Raw genomic sequence first — 17,028 nt, 5'->3', positions numbered from 1 at the left:
TGTTTTTAAATTAGAGAGTATTGAAGTGACATCTATCGGGCAGGTGAACCAAAACATTAGCCAGCATGGCTGCGGTGGCGGATGCTGAGGACGATGGAGATCAGGCGGATGTGTTTATCCCGGGGGGTCGGAGCCAGGCGGATGAGCCTGACTATGTAGGACTAGAGTCTATTGACAGGGCGTGTCTTGAAATTTACCCTGACCAACCAAACCCCCTTCAAGCTACAGCTGTCGTCAAACTATGGTAAAAGTGTCGCCCTGATATTTTCACACCTGTGTAATTAAAATGCCCCTCAAATTTACCCATTTCATGATCGGAGTATTTTTTGACATTTTAAAACTTTATCTTAGTCTATCTTTTTATTTGTTAGTACAACCTCCGTTGGCACTTCTCGTAAATTGTATTTCATAATTTACAGGTGATGGATGTAAAAAAAAAATACACATAATAATGTAGAATGGCCTATTGATTATAAATACACATTGCTATACAAAACGTGATGTATTACATGCGACATTTGTGTTTGGAACACACGTGTACAGTGACTCTGGCCTCAGAATCAGTATATAACTTTAAGAGCTGGTTCTCATTAACAAAAAATATGGAAAATTAACTGGTCACAAACAACTGAATTAGGTGGTTATATTTAGTTGGGTTGGTGACATAGTGTTAACAAACTTTCCTTTCACAAATATGTAGACATCTGGGGTTTGGTTCTCTAATCGGACATGAAAAGGTATTTAAAGACACATATCGGTGTCACCTGGGTCTGACCACATGGGCTGTCTCTGGATGCTGAACTCTTTTTTTTATTTCAACAATAAGACCCCCTGAGCTTGCATGCCTCCATCTGGGCCAACAAGAGTCATATATTTAATTTCATATAACTTGTTTCACAATTGTTGTAAATTAAATAATGTATATAATTTAATCAGTTTTGTTGTAATTTACTCCATAGCTTAGCTCCATATGATAGCTAATATCTTACTTCAAAATGTGTTTTACTCTTGTTGTGTCACACCATGCTGAAGTGCAAATTTTATTGGTTGACTGGACACAGCATGCCAATGTTAATTAAGGTAGCTCATGATCATATATTTGGCTTAGAATGTCAATTTAGAGTTTGGATTGAGGTCCTGGGTTCAAGTCCTGGATTAGTCATTGCATTTTGGCTGTCCTTTTATTATATTTGATGCATATAGTCTCATGACAGTCTTGTGGGTCAAAGAGTTTGTTGGAAGAGGGGAGGAATATATAGTGGATTGGACCAAACACCATAAGACAGTTAGTTCAAGTGGTTAGAACCTACAGTGCAGTGCCATAAGTGAGTAGCCACTTCTACGCAACGTCATTTTGCAATGTCAAGTATATGGCTTTGTATTTTCGACGTTTTTTTCAATAAAATAGCAAAAATAATTTAACTTATTTGCTAATATTTGGTAATACACCCCTTTGCTTTAATAACTGCCTGTATTCTCTTCGGAATTGATTCATATAATGCCTGTATTCTTGTCTGGTCCAGCTGATTCCAAATTTCAGAAACGACCCTCACCAGATCTGCCTTTGACCTAATGTCATTCAGTCTGTTTGTTAGTTTAATTTTTAGTAATCTCCATAGATTTTCTATTATGTTGTGGGGACTGTGCTGGCCAAGGAATTGTTTCAATATTATGTTCCGTTTTCCACCGACAGGTCTGTCTTGACACATGGACGGGACAGTTGTCCTCTTGTAATATCCAATAAGAATTTCCAAACATTTTTGCAACAACTGGCCACAAATGTGTATCTAAAACATTTATATATTTCTCAGAATTAATATTACCCTCCACTGGGGTCAATACCCCCACTCCTGGAAAACTTTGACGTCTGTTCTGTTTTATCAGCCGCGAAAGCCGAGTGTCACTTCAGACGGTGGTAATTTTGCTCCTACCACTTCGGGGCTTGTTTTCTAAACTTCCTCTCTCGTGAAAACGTTGGAGAAACTTCTGAATTGTTGAACGGGATATGTTCAATATTTCAGCAATTTTTCGTCCAGAAATTCCACTTTCGTGCATTGCTGTGATCGTCTGCTTCTGGCACTGTGACATTTCACTACCGTGTGGTGCCATATTGTTTACACCGACAACAGTGCTTAAAAAGGAAACCAAATACTGTATTCCACGATCCGGATTATGGACATGATGATCACGATTAAAATGATGTATGATATAATAACAATATTACTTGAAAATATATTTCTTTCATTTTATTAAAATATGACGTAACGGCGAAAACGTCGTTTTTGACGTTGAAAGTGGCTACTCACTTTTGGCACGGCACTGTATGTCTGTCGAGACGAGACTTCAGAGGTCCCAGGTTCGAGCTTAATTATATATTTATTACTTTGACAAAATTAGTCTAAATCTCTATTACATACTGTTGAGAGGTAGAAATTTAGTAAAAGTCAAACCAACTGCACCTTTAGTGTCTGGCTGTTACAGTGTGTAATTGGATTAGAGGTCTTTTAATCAACAATACATTTTAATCTTTTTCCTGTTGTAGGTTAGGAGGCCCGGACCCTCTGGACTACATCTCAATGTACTCTAACCCTGGCGACCCGGATCGTGCCATTCTCCCTCACTGGCATTATGTCAGCTATGGCTTCAGTGATCTCCATGGCGACAACAGAGTCCATCCGTATGACACTTACTTTATTTATATATAAGTAGTTTAACATTGAAAGCAGTAAATCAGTTCCATGTAAGATTTGAATATATTTTAAGAAATATTGACCTGTTAGTATTGATATCATTGATCTCCTATGGCAACAAAAAGTCCATTTGTAAGGGGCCACGGTGGCCGAGTGGTTAAGGTGTCCCGACACTTTATCACTAGCCTCCACCTCTGGGTTGCGAGTTCGAAACCTACGTGGGGCAGTTGCCAGGTACTGACTGTAGGTCAGTGGTTTTTCTCTGTGTACTCCGGCTTTCCTCCACCTCCAAAACCTGGCACGTCCTTAAATGACCCTGGATGTTAATAGGACGTTAAACAAAAACAAACCAAACCAAACCATTTGTATGCTCATCTCTTATAGAACTCTAATATTAGTTAGTAATTCAACAGTTATATTAAACAGTTATACACTATCTCAGTATAAGATATAAATATAGTTTAAGATGGGAAATGTTTGATTTTTTTTTTTATTTATCTAACAGAATCTCTGGACCGGGTCAGCCGAGTGGGTTTGGATTTGAGCTGACATTCAGGTTAAAGAAGGAAGATGACCAAAGTGCTCCTCCAATGTGGCCATCAAACCTTATGAATAAACTAGCTACTTATGTTTTTCAGACAGGTACATAATAATGTGATTGTCTATGTGTCCGCGACTGGAAGCTTTTTAATACTGACTATAAAAAAACGTATATTGAGAAATGTCACTACAAGGTGAGGTATTACCTGGTAAGCTGGACTTTCAGAAAAAAAATTGCACTGCAAAAATAAAATTAAAAAAAAAAGTAAAAATATGGAACAATTTGGCAGAGGAATTAATATCAGCACCAACAGTTAATTCTTTCAAAGAATAGACTTAGACAGGCATTAGGCAGATCAAGAATTTTAAAATTATTTATATATTTATAAATCAGAAATTCTGTAGAAATGGAACTGTTTTCATAATTAATTTATTTCAATTAATATTTATGTTGTATATTTGATTTTGCTGTAGAGAATCTTATTAAAAATTGATCCTGTACTGGTAATAAACTTAACTTATTAATGTCTTCTGGTGATAGTGGAGTCTTAAAATAGAAACAATGCATTGTGTGTCAGTATCGGGTCTATAAAACCACATACATTTTGTATAAAAAAAATGGTATAAATCTTAAAATGAAAGTATTTTATTTTTAGACATATGAATATGCTAATTTATCACTGAGCAATACAGAGGTCAAGACAGTTTTTTTGGATAAAAAGTTCTGCAGTTGGTAGAGATGTCACAATTGAATTGACATTATTAATAAATGCAAGAGTTATGTTAACATGATTTAGCCAATCAGAGAAAATGCAGACTATCTAAAATTCATTATTATATTGTTGTATGAACAAACAATGCTAGTACCTAATTGTACATTAAGAGTTTAACACATGGTAGTGAGTTAACTTGTTTCAAATATAGGTCATCCTATCAAATGTAGGTAATTTTGTATCAATGACTTGTCATTTCAAATATATGTCATTGTGTATCAAATATAGGTCATTGTGTCAAATGTAGGTCATTGTGTCAAATGTAGGTCATTTTGTATAAAATATAGGTAATTGTGTCAAATGTGGGTCATTGTGTCAATTGTAGGTCATTGTGTCAAATTTAGGTCATTGTGTCAAATGTAGGTCATTTTGTATAAAATATAGGTCATTGTGTCAAATGTAGGTCATTGTGTATCAAATATAGGTCATGGTGTCAAATATACATTATGTTACGTATCGGCTATTATATCAAATATAAACCATTATGACAAATCTACTCTGTACATTTTCTGTTTAAATGACATTGATTTGGCTTCATTTAGATATAATAGCAAATGTATAGTTCTGTGTTTTTTTTTAGGTCACCTGAGACAAAGTCTCAAGTGACCTATTCTTATCGCCTTTTGTCCGTCGTCGTCCGTCCGTAAACAATTTACATTTTCGACTTCTTCTCCAAAACCACTGAACCAAATTCAATGAAATTTGGTAGGGAGCTTCTATGGCTAAAAGTCAACCAGAATTGTAAATTACATGGTCCCCATTCCCCAGGGGCCTGAGGGGCGGGGCCAAAAGAATCAAAGGTAGAATCAAACACTCTTCATAGATGAAAGGGTCTTAAGGTGCTTTACCAAAATTGTGAATTTCATGACCCTGGGGTCTCATCTTTGCCCCTGGGGAGTGGGTAAACTTTACTATAGTTTATATAGGGAAATCACATTTTTGTCTATTATTTGTTGGATTTCAATTGGAATTCATTCTAACTTGGTTCAAATTATCAGCTTGGGATGACAGTTTGATGGTATGTACATGTTGGCCCTGGTTGACCCCCAGGGGCTGGTGGGCGGGGCCAAAAAGGGTCAAATTGACTGAAATTTCAAAAATCTTCTTCTCTACTCTCAGATATGGTAGAATCAAATACTCTTCATAGATGGAAAGGGTCTTCAGGTGCTTAACCAAAATTGTGAATTTCATGACCCTGGGGTCTCACGTTTGCCCCTGGGGAAGGGGTAAACTTTACTATAGTTTATATAGGGAAATCACATTTTTGACTATTATTTGTTGGATTTGTGTTGGAATTCATTCTAACTTGGTTCAAATTATCAGCATAGGATGACAGTTTGATGGTATGTACATGTTGGCCCTGGTTGACCCCCAGGGGCTGGTGGGCGGGGCCAAAAAGGGTCAAATTAACTGAAATTTCAAAAATCTTCTCCTCTACTCTCAGATATGGTAGAATCAAATACTCTTCACAGATGGAAGGGTCTTAAGGTGCTTTACCATAATTGTGAATTTCCTAGCCCTGGGGTCTCATGTTTGCCCCATGGGAGGGGATAAACTTTACTATAGTTTATATAGGGAAATCACATTTTTGACTATCATTTGTTTTATTTGTTTTGAAATTCATTCTAAATTTGTTAACATTATCAGCATGGGATGACTGCTTAATGGTATGCAAATGTTGGCCCTGGCTGATCCCTTAGACTGATGGGTCAGGCCAAAAAGTGTCAAATTTACTGAAATATTTCAAAAATCAGGTGACCGTTAAGGCCCATGGGCCTCTTGTTGTTTTTTGTTTTTCCAAAATTGACCCGTAATATTTCTTTTTGTAGGAAACGTCTTACAAGTGGGTGACCATATACCTTGGCACTGTCCATTAGATGGAGGTAGTAACTCGCAAATACAACATATGTTAATTACCTCGGATCCACAAATCGCTGACCTGGACACTCCATTTGGATATCTACAGTTCCGACAGGTAAGGGGATACAACTGTGAGGTACACAAGAATATCTTATTAACATTTCAATAAAATTTCAATATATTTTGTGGGTATTTCATGTCTATATAAAATGCTTATACTATGTCATCTAGTAGATAAATTATTTGACAATTTGTATTTGAGGAGATTACATTTCCTTACAATGTGCCGAAGAATCAACGTCTCTTCACAAGCTAATTACATCAAAAAAAATAATTTTTACCTTGAAAATATTCCTGCACAAATAATTTATACATGTACATATTAAATAAATAAGTATACTTTTACAAAGCTAATTTATGTCGGAAGCACTTTTGTGCACAAAAATGGATTCATTATATTTTGCTGGATGTTGTGACAGTGGTTAAATGCAGAAATAAAGGAAAACTTCAAAGGCTACGGCTTATACATATTGGACTGATTGTTTTGTAGATTGTCGGTGTAAAGGACGATGAGCTAAAGGCAGCTCAGAAATGGAAAGGTGCTGGTGTCCTTGAACTTATGTGTACGGTCAAAGAGTAGGTACCGTTTGATCTCATTCTCCTGTCGGGTCTCAAAGACGATATTTTTACCAGGTGGCGAAATTGGCTACCAGATCAAAAAATCTAGGCACCAATTGGCAAAGTTAGTCACCTGGGACCCATTTCACAAACAGGGTGTAACTTATGAGTGGTTGTTAATCCGTATGTAAACCGTATGTAAAAGTTACGGTCCGTTTCACAAAGCATATGTAGCTTACGAATGGGGACTTGTGTACACGTAAATTGATACACTCGGGTGTAAGTTACACCCTGTTTGTGAAACACTCGCCTGGCCTAGTTGTCTTAAATTTATGGAAAGAATCTTTTAATTCTTTAGATCAATATAACACCTCTCTAACTTTTTACAGTTGTGAACCTCATTTTAGCATTAACAGCAACCTTTGAAAGATTAACCAAACAGCAAATTTACACAATTTTTTTTTATTGGCCATGCAGGCACCTTAAATGACAATAATTGGTTGTCAATGGTGAATCTAAGGCGCCATGGCCACTAAAATAGGCTCCACTTTGAGACCTCCCTATAGTTAACTGAGTAGTTGAGTGGTACAGTGGTAACACACTTGCCTTTCACCAAGGCGACTGGGGTTCGATTCCACGATTGACGTGAAAAGTTATAATGTCTCTGGGTACCCCGGTTTGCTCATACATTTAGACTTCTTGTGCGCTTCCATCTGGGTCAGCAAGCGTGATTAATATTAGTTGATATGGCTTGTTTTGCAATTCGGGTAAAATGCATAAAGTTTACATTTTATCTTACTGTAGGAGTTATCTCCCTTTACCGTTTTCTTCCGTATGTGGACATATTCTTTTGTGTTTGTTTCAATGTATCAGAAAATCTGTATGGCTGACATTCTGGTATTGTTCATGATTAAACTATATATATATGACGTTGATGTCACAGGAAATCATAACCCTAAATACAGTATACAAAAAAAATAAAACATACATATAAAGGCCAAGGTTCTTGTGTTACCGCTTTTGGCCCTTCATAGACATTTTTTTCTGTCTTCCCTTCAAATTGTTGTTCTAAGACTGTCTTCTCAAGATAATAACTTTTGACCAGTAAAGATACCTTAATGAAGCTTAAACATATTGGAACAGCCCACAGGCACAGTTAGTGACACTATGACCTTCACTTCATAGTTAAGAGTTTTCATTACTTATTAAGGGGAGAAGGGGAGGCATGTTCTTGTTGACAAAAACAAATGTCTAGTTAACTTTTAACTTTTCTTTCATAAGTTGTTGTTGATTTGGTGCCATGATAGCTCAGTTGGTTAGAGCACCGGCCTCATAACCTTGGGTGAAGGTCCGAGTTGTGTAGTTCGACGCTGCCTATCTGTGGTGGTTTGTGTTTCTCGGGAAGCTGAGAAACGGACAAGTCTGTGCTGTCGTGGTTGTGCCTTTGGGCACAAGGTTTTACACAAATTGCTCTCACTCTCTGGATGGCATGTGTGCAATGAGCCTCCTGTATGTTGTTCAGTTAGGTAGTCACCAACTACTACAAGGAGACCCTACCTCAAAATGGCTCTGACTGATCACAGGGCGATAAACCCAGCAAACAAACAAAAGCTTAGTTGGATTCCTACTTTTGTAATTTTAGGGAGATTTAACATTTTCACATAACAGTTTATACTGTCAATAATTTTTACTGTTATAATAATTGCTTTAATAGGATCGGTCCTCATTTCATCACGGACATGTCCAGAACACGGTCAATCTTTGAGATGGACTCAAACCTGCTGCACCAGGTAACGGCTGGGATAGAACAGGACGGATCAAATCTGGGTCACGTGACAGCTGTCTGTTCCTGGGCGGAAATTTCGGCAGGGTAGGTTTATCCAGGAGGGATTTCCCCGATTCAGAGATCAACTCAACAGCATCATAAATTTCTTGTCATATATGAGTGAGCTGCATTGAAGTTGCAGTCATTCAGTATAAATCTAGCTGTTTTGATTTAAATATTGCGAGAGCCAATCGAAATCTTTCCAGAGTTTGTAACAAACAAAATATTAAGTTGAAGCCAGGAAGCATGTGATTGATGTGTACTGTAATTGTGCAAATGATTATATCATCAAAAAGGAAATGATTATCATCGAAAAGGAAATGACTGCACTATCTTAGTCTGTAGATGTGATGAATGAAATTTGGTTGGAAATTAAAAGGCTTAATCTTTATATCATAGGACACAGATTTCAAAGTAAAACGTATTCAGTCAGAAATATACCTACACTTTTTAGCCCACTATCATCAGATGGTGGGCTATTCAAATCGCCTTTCGTCTGGTCCGTCCATCCTTTCGTCCGTCTGTTAACAATTCTTGTTACCGCTATTTCTGAGAAAGTACTGAAGGGATCTGTCTCAAATTTCATTTGTAGGTTCCCCTTGGTGCCTAGTTATGCATATTGCATTTTGGGAACGATCGGAAAACAACATGGCCGACAGGCAGTCATCTTGGATTTTGACAATTGAAGTTTGTTACCGCTATTTCTCAGAAAATACTGAAGGGATCTTTCTCAAATTTCATATGTAGTTTGCCCTTGGTCCCTAGTTATGCATATTGCATTTTGAAACTAATCGGAAAACTACATGGCCGACAGGCAGCCATCTTGGATTTTGACAATTGAAGTTTATTATCGCTATTTCTGAGAAAGTACTGAAGAGATCTTTCTCAAATTTCATATGTAGGTTGCCCTTGGTCCCTACTTGTGCATATCTCATTTTGGGACCAGTCAGATAACAACATGGCCAACAGGCAGCCATCTTTGATTTTGACAATTGAAGTTTGTTATCACTATTTCTAAGAAAGAACTGAAGGGATCTTTCTCAAATTTAATATATCTGTTGCCCTTGTTCCCTAGTTGTGCATATTCCATTTTGGGACCGATCGGAAAACAACATGGCCAACAGACAGTCATCTTGGATTTTGACAACTGAAGTTTGTTATTGCTATTTTATAGAAGGTACTGAAGGGATCTTTCTCAATTTTCATATGTAGGTTCCCCTTGGTCCGTTGTGATGCATTTTTGGACCAATCTGAAAACATTGTCGACATACAGCCATTATCACTAAATCTCAAATTTCATATATAAGTTACCCTTGTTTAAAAAGCACTGGAGGGATATTTCTCAATTTACACAGATTAGTAAGAGGAAGGGTAAAAAAAGAGTAAAGATCAATCTGACATGGAACCTATAAAGATCATTCAATGGTGGGCGCCAAGATCCCTCTGTGATCTCTTGTTAATTAGAAGAATAACAGAAAAAAAATCTTTTTGTTGATGTCAACAGTAGACAATAACAGTGTTTGGGATTTTATCAGGACCGTGTTTGAGCGGGAGGCTGACATGGTGACACAGACTCCTTCAGGTGATGTGATGGACACTGGTGATGACACAGTCACACTTTGTCCGCCGGAGACTCTCGAGGCGGTACATCTCAAGTTTGATGCTGAAGCAGCTGAACTCTTGCCACTAATTGTCAAGTAAGTTCTGTGAAAAAAAAGTATGATTTTAACTATGGAAGTGAAGTTAGCACCGATTGCTACTTAAAAAAGGCACCTTTCAAGAGAATTTAGCAATTTTGATTAATACACTAGGAATACAAGATATTTAGTGACAGACAAATTCAAGATTTATGAATAGAATGTCTCATCCAACCAGATGCGTCAGTCTTAAGTATGTTGACATATGCTCAGTTTAACCACAAGGCTTATTTGTTTATATTTCTCCATGAACTGCCACAATTATTTGAGACATTGTCTCATTGTAGTAGCTGGTGGCTACCTCACTGAACTGATATGGTAGGCCCCTTGAATTGGGGGTAAAGTTTCTTGTCTATAGATGCAACCACAACTTCTAGGATAGTCAGTGCTCTCAGCTTTCATAAAAAAAACACTGTAGGGAATATCACAAGTAGGGATCGAAAAATGATGTTGACATTGTCTGATGTTCTACCTACAGAGCTGTAGCACCTCTGATCACACAGAATGTAGAGATTGTGCTACACTTTCTCTAAGTAGTAGTGATTTAATTTCATCTCTTTTATTCACCTCAGAGCTAGACTGCAGAAGGGTCGATTCTTCGTGTTTCACAATGCAGAAAACTATGCAATACATTTGATACCACCATCTTGCCAGGAAGACAATCAGTTTGTCAGCCAAGGAGAGCCTCTCAAAGCACAAAGTACATTCCTACAGGTAGGTTTACAAACTCCATTGGACTATTATTAACCTACTTATAACACCCGTTTCATAGAAAAGAATAACAGAATTTAAGAAAAGTTTGTTGACTAAGATGTTTTCTTTAAAGGGACAATTTAGTCAAGCATGCTTTTTATAATTCAAGCAGAATCGATAAAACATATATCCAGACAAAAGAATTCGCGGTCAACAGTTATCTACTACGTAGCCAATGTCCAGTATGGTCAGTTTAAGTTTGGAGAAAGCCCACGTCAAATATAGCAATACTCAAAATATAGTGTTGCGCCCTCTGGCGGGAACAGAGTTACTTGTAAAAACATCCACGCGATCGAAGCACAGAGTGACGACACTGTAGATCTAATTTCACATATACTTATTTCTTTGGATATTGCTTTAACAACATGCGTGGCAAACAGTTGTTACATGTATCATAATTGATAGATTCAATAATGATTTATTGTTTTGACAATTCAAATCGACCAAATACAGGTTTATTCCAGGGTCACCGAACGGGAATTCGTGTTCATGTAATTGTGTACACACATGCATGTATATGGCCGATACGTATGCAGAAAAAGATTGTATTTTCATTTGTGTACGAATGCAAACAAACGCTAATACCCACCTAGGTGATTTATTTCATCCATGATGTAATCAGAACAATACTTATAACAAGTACGAATGGAATTATGATAATGGAAGTTGTACAGAACAAATATGTCGCACCTCAACATTACTCCGTAGGCCGATCTAGGTCAAGTCTCGGCAAACTCGCTCGCAACTGTATGAACCTCTTCATTGTTGTCGCAACCGTTCGAAAAACTCACATCTGTTATATTCATGACCTAACAGTAATTCTCCATATATTTTGTTTATCCATTCACTGTCTACGTTTGGTACGAGACCCGCAACCTATAGTTAAAATATCGCTAACAGCTTCAAATGCAAACCAATGTTGTTTACAGTCACGAGACGGGGCTGTGCTTGCACACATGTATACAAAGTGTGTAGAGATGACTTGCTCATTTGCATATAAATCGTATGGTTATACGATTATGATCCCCCTTACAATTAATTAAAAAAACACATAGAAAACATAAACTTCTATCAATATATGACCAAGGATAGTTCATAAGGAGAACTGAAGTACACTTTCATGAAATAATTTGTGAAATGATAAAAAAGTAAACAAACTTGACTAAATTGTCCCTTTAAATCCAGTAACTCTGACCTTTGAACATTTTTAAGTTACGTTATGGGCTAGGAACTTCACAGTGACAAGGAGACTTAAGGATGTATGCTACCTTACAGTGACATGGAGACTTAAGGGTGTATGCTACCTTACAGTGACATGGAGACTAAGGATGTATGCTACCTTACTGTGACATGGAGACTTAAGGGTGTATGCTACCTTACAGTGACATGGAGACTTAAGGATGTATGCTACCTTACTGTGACATGGAGACTTAAGGGTGTATGCTACCTTACAGTGACATGGAGACTTAAGGATGTATGCTACCTTACTGTGACATGAAGACTTAAGGATGTACAGTGTATGCTTCCTTACAGTGACAAGGAGACTTAAGGATGTATGCTACCTTACAGTGACATGGAGACTTAGGGATGTGTGCTTCCTTACTGTGACAAGGAGACTTAAGGGTGTATGCTACCTTACAGTGACATGGAGACTTAAGGATGTATGCTACCTTACTGTGACATGGAGACTTATATACAGTTATTTGTTTTCCCTTATTTTGTTTTCAAAACTTGAATTCCACATCAGGAAAAATGTGAGACTTTCATTGTCCTGCCAGAGAGTAGTCATAGAAAAATTGCAGTGCACATATACATGTGGTATGCTGATATTTTGATATAAAGTTCTTTTGGGGTTAATCTTCAGAGTCTTGTAATAATAAGAAAAATTGATTCTTTTTTTTAATTTTGAAATGAAATGGACTTTTGTGTTTCTTTTCATTGATATCGAAGCGGTGATATAGATATCTCACAATATATTTTAGTGTATAAATGATCCATTCACTTCATTTGTCAGGCTGGAAACACAAATATTAAACATACATCTGTTATAATAAATTTTGTTGCTTGACTTTATTATTACAGATTTACTGTTCAGAGGCACTCATCGAAAAAATGTCACAGGAGTTTGAAATATTACAGGATAATTCTGAGGTAAGTGGAACACATGTAACTGTCACCTGTTGTATATCCTGTTCATTCCCTTTTTTCTTGAAGTTTTCCATAAAATTGGGTTATTTTGTGCTTTTATTAATTTTCTGGATGTCTACTTGTCCACATTCAGCATTTTTGGGAGTGGGATGACTACATGGTTCGCCTGTTGTCAGTATAATGTGACTGGGTGGGGTGTCCTGATGGATGTCTTTAGCTGTATGCTTCAGTGAGGTAGCACTATAAAGTTGGCATCAGTTTCACCTTATTACAAGGAGACAAACACAAACTTAGCGTAGCCTCTCAAGACACACATACAATCACCACATGCTGACCTTATCTATCTGGTGATTTTGGATGATAAATTACACAAAATTTGACCATGTTACCTTTTATTTCACTGCCAAGCTGTGTCATGGTTGATGAGTGATTAACTGTTTAAAATTAAATCTTAGTTTTGATTAATTTGTGTCATGTCATGTTCTTCTGAAGATAGATCAGTCGCAAATAGTACCTACTTTTTCCAAAATCTTTTTGTTAAATTAAACTCTTCAAATCATGAAATATAAGATTGAGTGTTTTTTTTTAAATCATTTCATACTTCTAAAGCTAGTCGGAACTCCCTCTGTGATTACACTTACTCTAAGGGAAGTAACTCTGTAAACTGTCACGGCGCAAATGCTTATTTGGAGTAACAACCTGAATGACTTTGTACCAATGTAATCTAAATACACCCCTTCTGTGTCATATAAAACTTTTGTACGCTTTAAACTATTTTCAAATTAGATTTAATTAAAACTATTCTCAATTTTAGGAGAACCAGAATTATCCAATCGAGTTCCGGTTTTCCGACCCAACCATTGTGATAACAGTATCACCAAGAGGCCAGCTGTATTGTGACCTATGATGAAATAGGACAAGTTTTTCAGGTTTTAGATATGAATACTAACTGGCATTAAACTATTTGGCCCTAGTTTCTCTACAAAAAAAAAAAATAAAATCAGATTTAAAATTTTTCAAAAACACTTTTCTTAAAAAAAAAAAAAAAAAATATTTGTTTCGAAATTCATTTTAGAAGGTCCTTCCTTTAAAAAAAAAATGTGGTTAAGTTTGAGTGGTAATTTGACTTTTAGACATTTTTTTCTGTTAAATATCATAATGGTATTTTTATGTCCATGAAATCTTTATAAAAAAGATGGAACTAGTAACATTATTGATATTTAAGGTAAAGTAACAAAATATGATCTTAGGAAAACTGGGGCCAGAATCTTCAAAAGAGCTATAGATCTGTTCAATAGGAGGAGTGGTATGAATCTTAGATATTTTTATATGTATCCTGACTGTTTGTTAGTTGTGATATGCAGTAATTGTTAAGTGACTTGTGGAAATTTAGTATTAATATGTTGAATTTGTTGAGCATGGCCAGTGTCAAGATGTTGTCTGGATGACCTATATCAAGTCTGGGTGACCTATATCGGGTCTGGGTGACCTATATCGGGTCTGGGTGACCTATATCGGGTCTGGATGACCTATATCAGGTATTGGTGACCTATATCAGGTCTGGGTGACCTACATCAGGTCTGGGTGACCTATATAGGGCTGGGTGTCCTATATCAGGTCTGGGTGACCTATATCTGGTCTGGGTGACCTATATCAGGTCTTGGTGACATATATCAGGTCTGGATGACCTATATCAGATCTTGGTGACCTATATCAGGTCTGGGTGACCTATACCGATATATCTGGTTGGTTTTTTGTGATTGAATAAACCTCTGTCATTTAATTCACACTGGAATAGATACAAAGTTTAGATACATTGTATTCAATTTTTTATTACAAATTTCTTTTTGCTTTTTATTCTAAAAAACCTGTTAACTTTCAATTTGTTATTGCTTGACCTGTCCTCATTGTTTCTATGGCTTAACCTTGTTAATACGACATGACCTTGTTATTTCTGTGACCCAACCTTGTTAATATGACCTGACCTCATTGTTTCTATGGTCTGACCTTGTTGTTATGACTTGACCTTGATGTTTCTGTAACCCGACCTTGTTATGATGACCTGACCTCGTTGTTTCTAAGACCTTACCTTGTCATTATTACATGACCTTGTTAGTATGACCTTGTTGTTAGTCTGCCCTAACCTTGTTAGTATGACATGACCTTGTTAGTATGACATGACCTTGTCAGTAGGACATGACCTTGTTAGTATGACATGACCTTGTTGTTAGTCTGCCCAACCTTGTTAGTATGACATGACCTTGTTGTTAGTCTGCCCTAACCTTGTTAGTATGACATAACCTTGTTAGTATGACATGACCTTGTTGTTAGTCTGCCCTAACCTTGTCAGTATGACATGACGTTATTGTTAGTCTGCCCTAACCTTGTCAGTAGGACATGACCTTGTCAGTAGGACATGACCTTGTTGTTAGTCTGCCCTAACCTTGTCAGTATGACATGACGTTATTGTTAGTCTGCCCTAACCTTGTCAGTAGGACATGACCTTGTTAGTATGACATGACCTTGTTGTTAGTATGACATGACCTTGTCAGTATGACATGACGTTGTTGTTAGTCTGCCCTAACCTTGTTAGTATGATATGACCTTGTTAGTATGACATGACCTTGTTAGTATGACATGACCTTGTTGTTAGTCTGCCCTAACCTTGTCAGTATGACATGACGTTATTGTTAGTCTGCCCTAACCTTGTCAGTATGACATGACCTTGTTAGTATGACATGACGTTGTTGTTAGTCTGCCCTAACCTTGTCAGTATGACATGACCTTGTTAGTATGACATGAACTTGTCAGTAGGACATGACCTTGTCAGTATGACATGAACTTGTCAGTATGACATGACGTTGTTGTTAGTCTGCCCTAACAATGTCAGTATGACATGACCTTGTCAGTATGACATGACCTTGTTGTTAGTCTGCCCTAACCTTGTCAGTATGACATGACCTTGTTAGTCTGCCCTAACCTTGTCAGTATGACATGACCTTGTTAGTATGACATGACATTGTTAGTATGACATGACCTTGTTGTTAGTCTGCCCTAACCTTGTTAGCATGACATGACCTTGTTGTTAGTCTGCCCTAACCTTGTTAGTATGACATAACCTTGTTAGTATGACATGACCTTGTTGTTAGTCTGCCCTAACCTTGTCAGTATGACATGACGTTATTGTTAGTCTGCCCTAACCTTGTCAGTATGACATGACCTTGTTAGTATGACATGACCTTGTTGTTAGTCTGCCCTTACCTTGTCAGTATGACATGACCTTGTTAGTATGACATGACGTTGTTAGTCTGCCCTAACCTTGTCAGTATGACATGACTTTGTAAGTATGACATGATCTTGTTGTTAGTCTGCCCGAACCTTGTCAGTATGACATGGCCTTGTTGTTAGTCTGCCCTAACCTTGTCAGTATGACATGACGTTGTTGTTAGTCTGCCCTAACCTTGTCAGTATGACATGACCTTGTTAGTATGACATGACCTTGTCAGTATGACATGACCTTGTTGTTAGTCTGCCCTAACCTTGTCAGTATGACATGACCTTGTTGTTAGTCTGCCCTAACCTTGTCAGTATGATATGACCTTGTTAATATGACATGACCTTGTTGTTAGTCTGCCCTAACCTTGTCAGTATGATATGATCTTGTTGTTAGTCTGCCCTAACCTTGTCAGTATGACATGACCTTGTTTGTCTACCCTAACCTTGTTAGTATGACATGTTGTTTTTATGATCAAAGCTTAAAACCCAGTATTCATTCCATTTTTTTGTAGAATAGTGAACAGGGAAAAGTTAAGAATTTCATCCATAAATACCAAGGTGTTTAAACTCTCTCTATCGTACCTATTACAAGGAGACTGTTATGTAGTTTTAGTGGTGATATCTGTAGCAATATATATTTTGTTTTTCTATTGTTCACAATTAATTTCAATGTAGAATTTTTTCACAATTACATTTGTAGAAATAGAACTCTTGGAAATCTTCTACCAAGAAACATAATCTGATTTGTTACTAAAAAAAAATACTGACCTTGTTATTTTAGTAATTGATCTATCCTGTTAATAATTACTAGCAATATGTCTAATATTTGGGAATTTTAAAATTTGAAT

General features: G+C 36.9%; 1 protein-coding gene and 1 long non-coding RNA gene across 2 annotated transcripts; one reads left to right on the top strand and one right to left on the bottom strand.

Moving 5' to 3' along the window:
• Nucleotides 1-35: 35 nt before the first annotated feature.
• On the top strand, nucleotides 36-13,888 carry LOC117338724 (suppressor of fused homolog). Its single transcript, XM_033900045.1, has 10 exons — nucleotides 36-244; nucleotides 2,543-2,677; nucleotides 3,196-3,332; nucleotides 5,833-5,978; nucleotides 6,414-6,499; nucleotides 8,196-8,351; nucleotides 9,842-10,003; nucleotides 10,576-10,717; nucleotides 12,839-12,907; nucleotides 13,719-13,888. The coding sequence occupies exons 1-10, from the start codon at nucleotides 66-68 to the stop codon at nucleotides 13,809-13,811; spliced, it is 1,305 nt and encodes a 434-aa protein (XP_033755936.1). The 5' UTR covers nucleotides 36-65; the 3' UTR covers nucleotides 13,812-13,888.
• Nucleotides 13,889-14,602: 714 nt separating this feature from the next.
• LOC117338739 lies at nucleotides 14,603-16,190 on the bottom strand. Its single transcript, XR_004535028.1, has 6 exons — nucleotides 16,106-16,190; nucleotides 15,942-16,064; nucleotides 15,806-15,865; nucleotides 15,528-15,688; nucleotides 15,468-15,489; nucleotides 14,603-15,086 (listed from the first exon to the last, which is right to left on the bottom strand). It is a non-coding gene; the product is annotated as an uncharacterized LOC117338739 (long non-coding RNA).
• Between the last annotated feature and the right edge of the window lie 838 nt (nucleotides 16,191-17,028).

Source organism: Pecten maximus, chromosome 1, assembly GCF_902652985.1.
Source record: "Pecten maximus chromosome 1, xPecMax1.1, whole genome shotgun sequence".
NCBI classification, from domain to species: domain Eukaryota; kingdom Metazoa; phylum Mollusca; class Bivalvia; order Pectinida; family Pectinidae; genus Pecten; species Pecten maximus.
This window is presented reverse-complemented; position numbering and strand designations above follow the sequence as displayed.

What these genes read in the sequence shown, in the direction of transcription:
- LOC117338724 (XM_033900045.1), top strand. Translation starts at nt 66, where the DNA reads ATGGCTGCGGTGGCGGATGCTGAGGACGATGGAGATCAGGCGGATGTG. An exon ending in TACTTATGTTTTTCAGACAG is followed by an intron (nt 3,333 to 5,832) that starts GTACATAATAAT and finishes TTCTTTTTGTAG; the next exon opens with GAAACGTCTTACAAGTGGGT. An exon ending in CTCTTGCCACTAATTGTCAA is followed by an intron (nt 10,004 to 10,575) that starts GTAAGTTCTGTG and finishes TATTCACCTCAG; the next exon opens with AGCTAGACTGCAGAAGGGTC.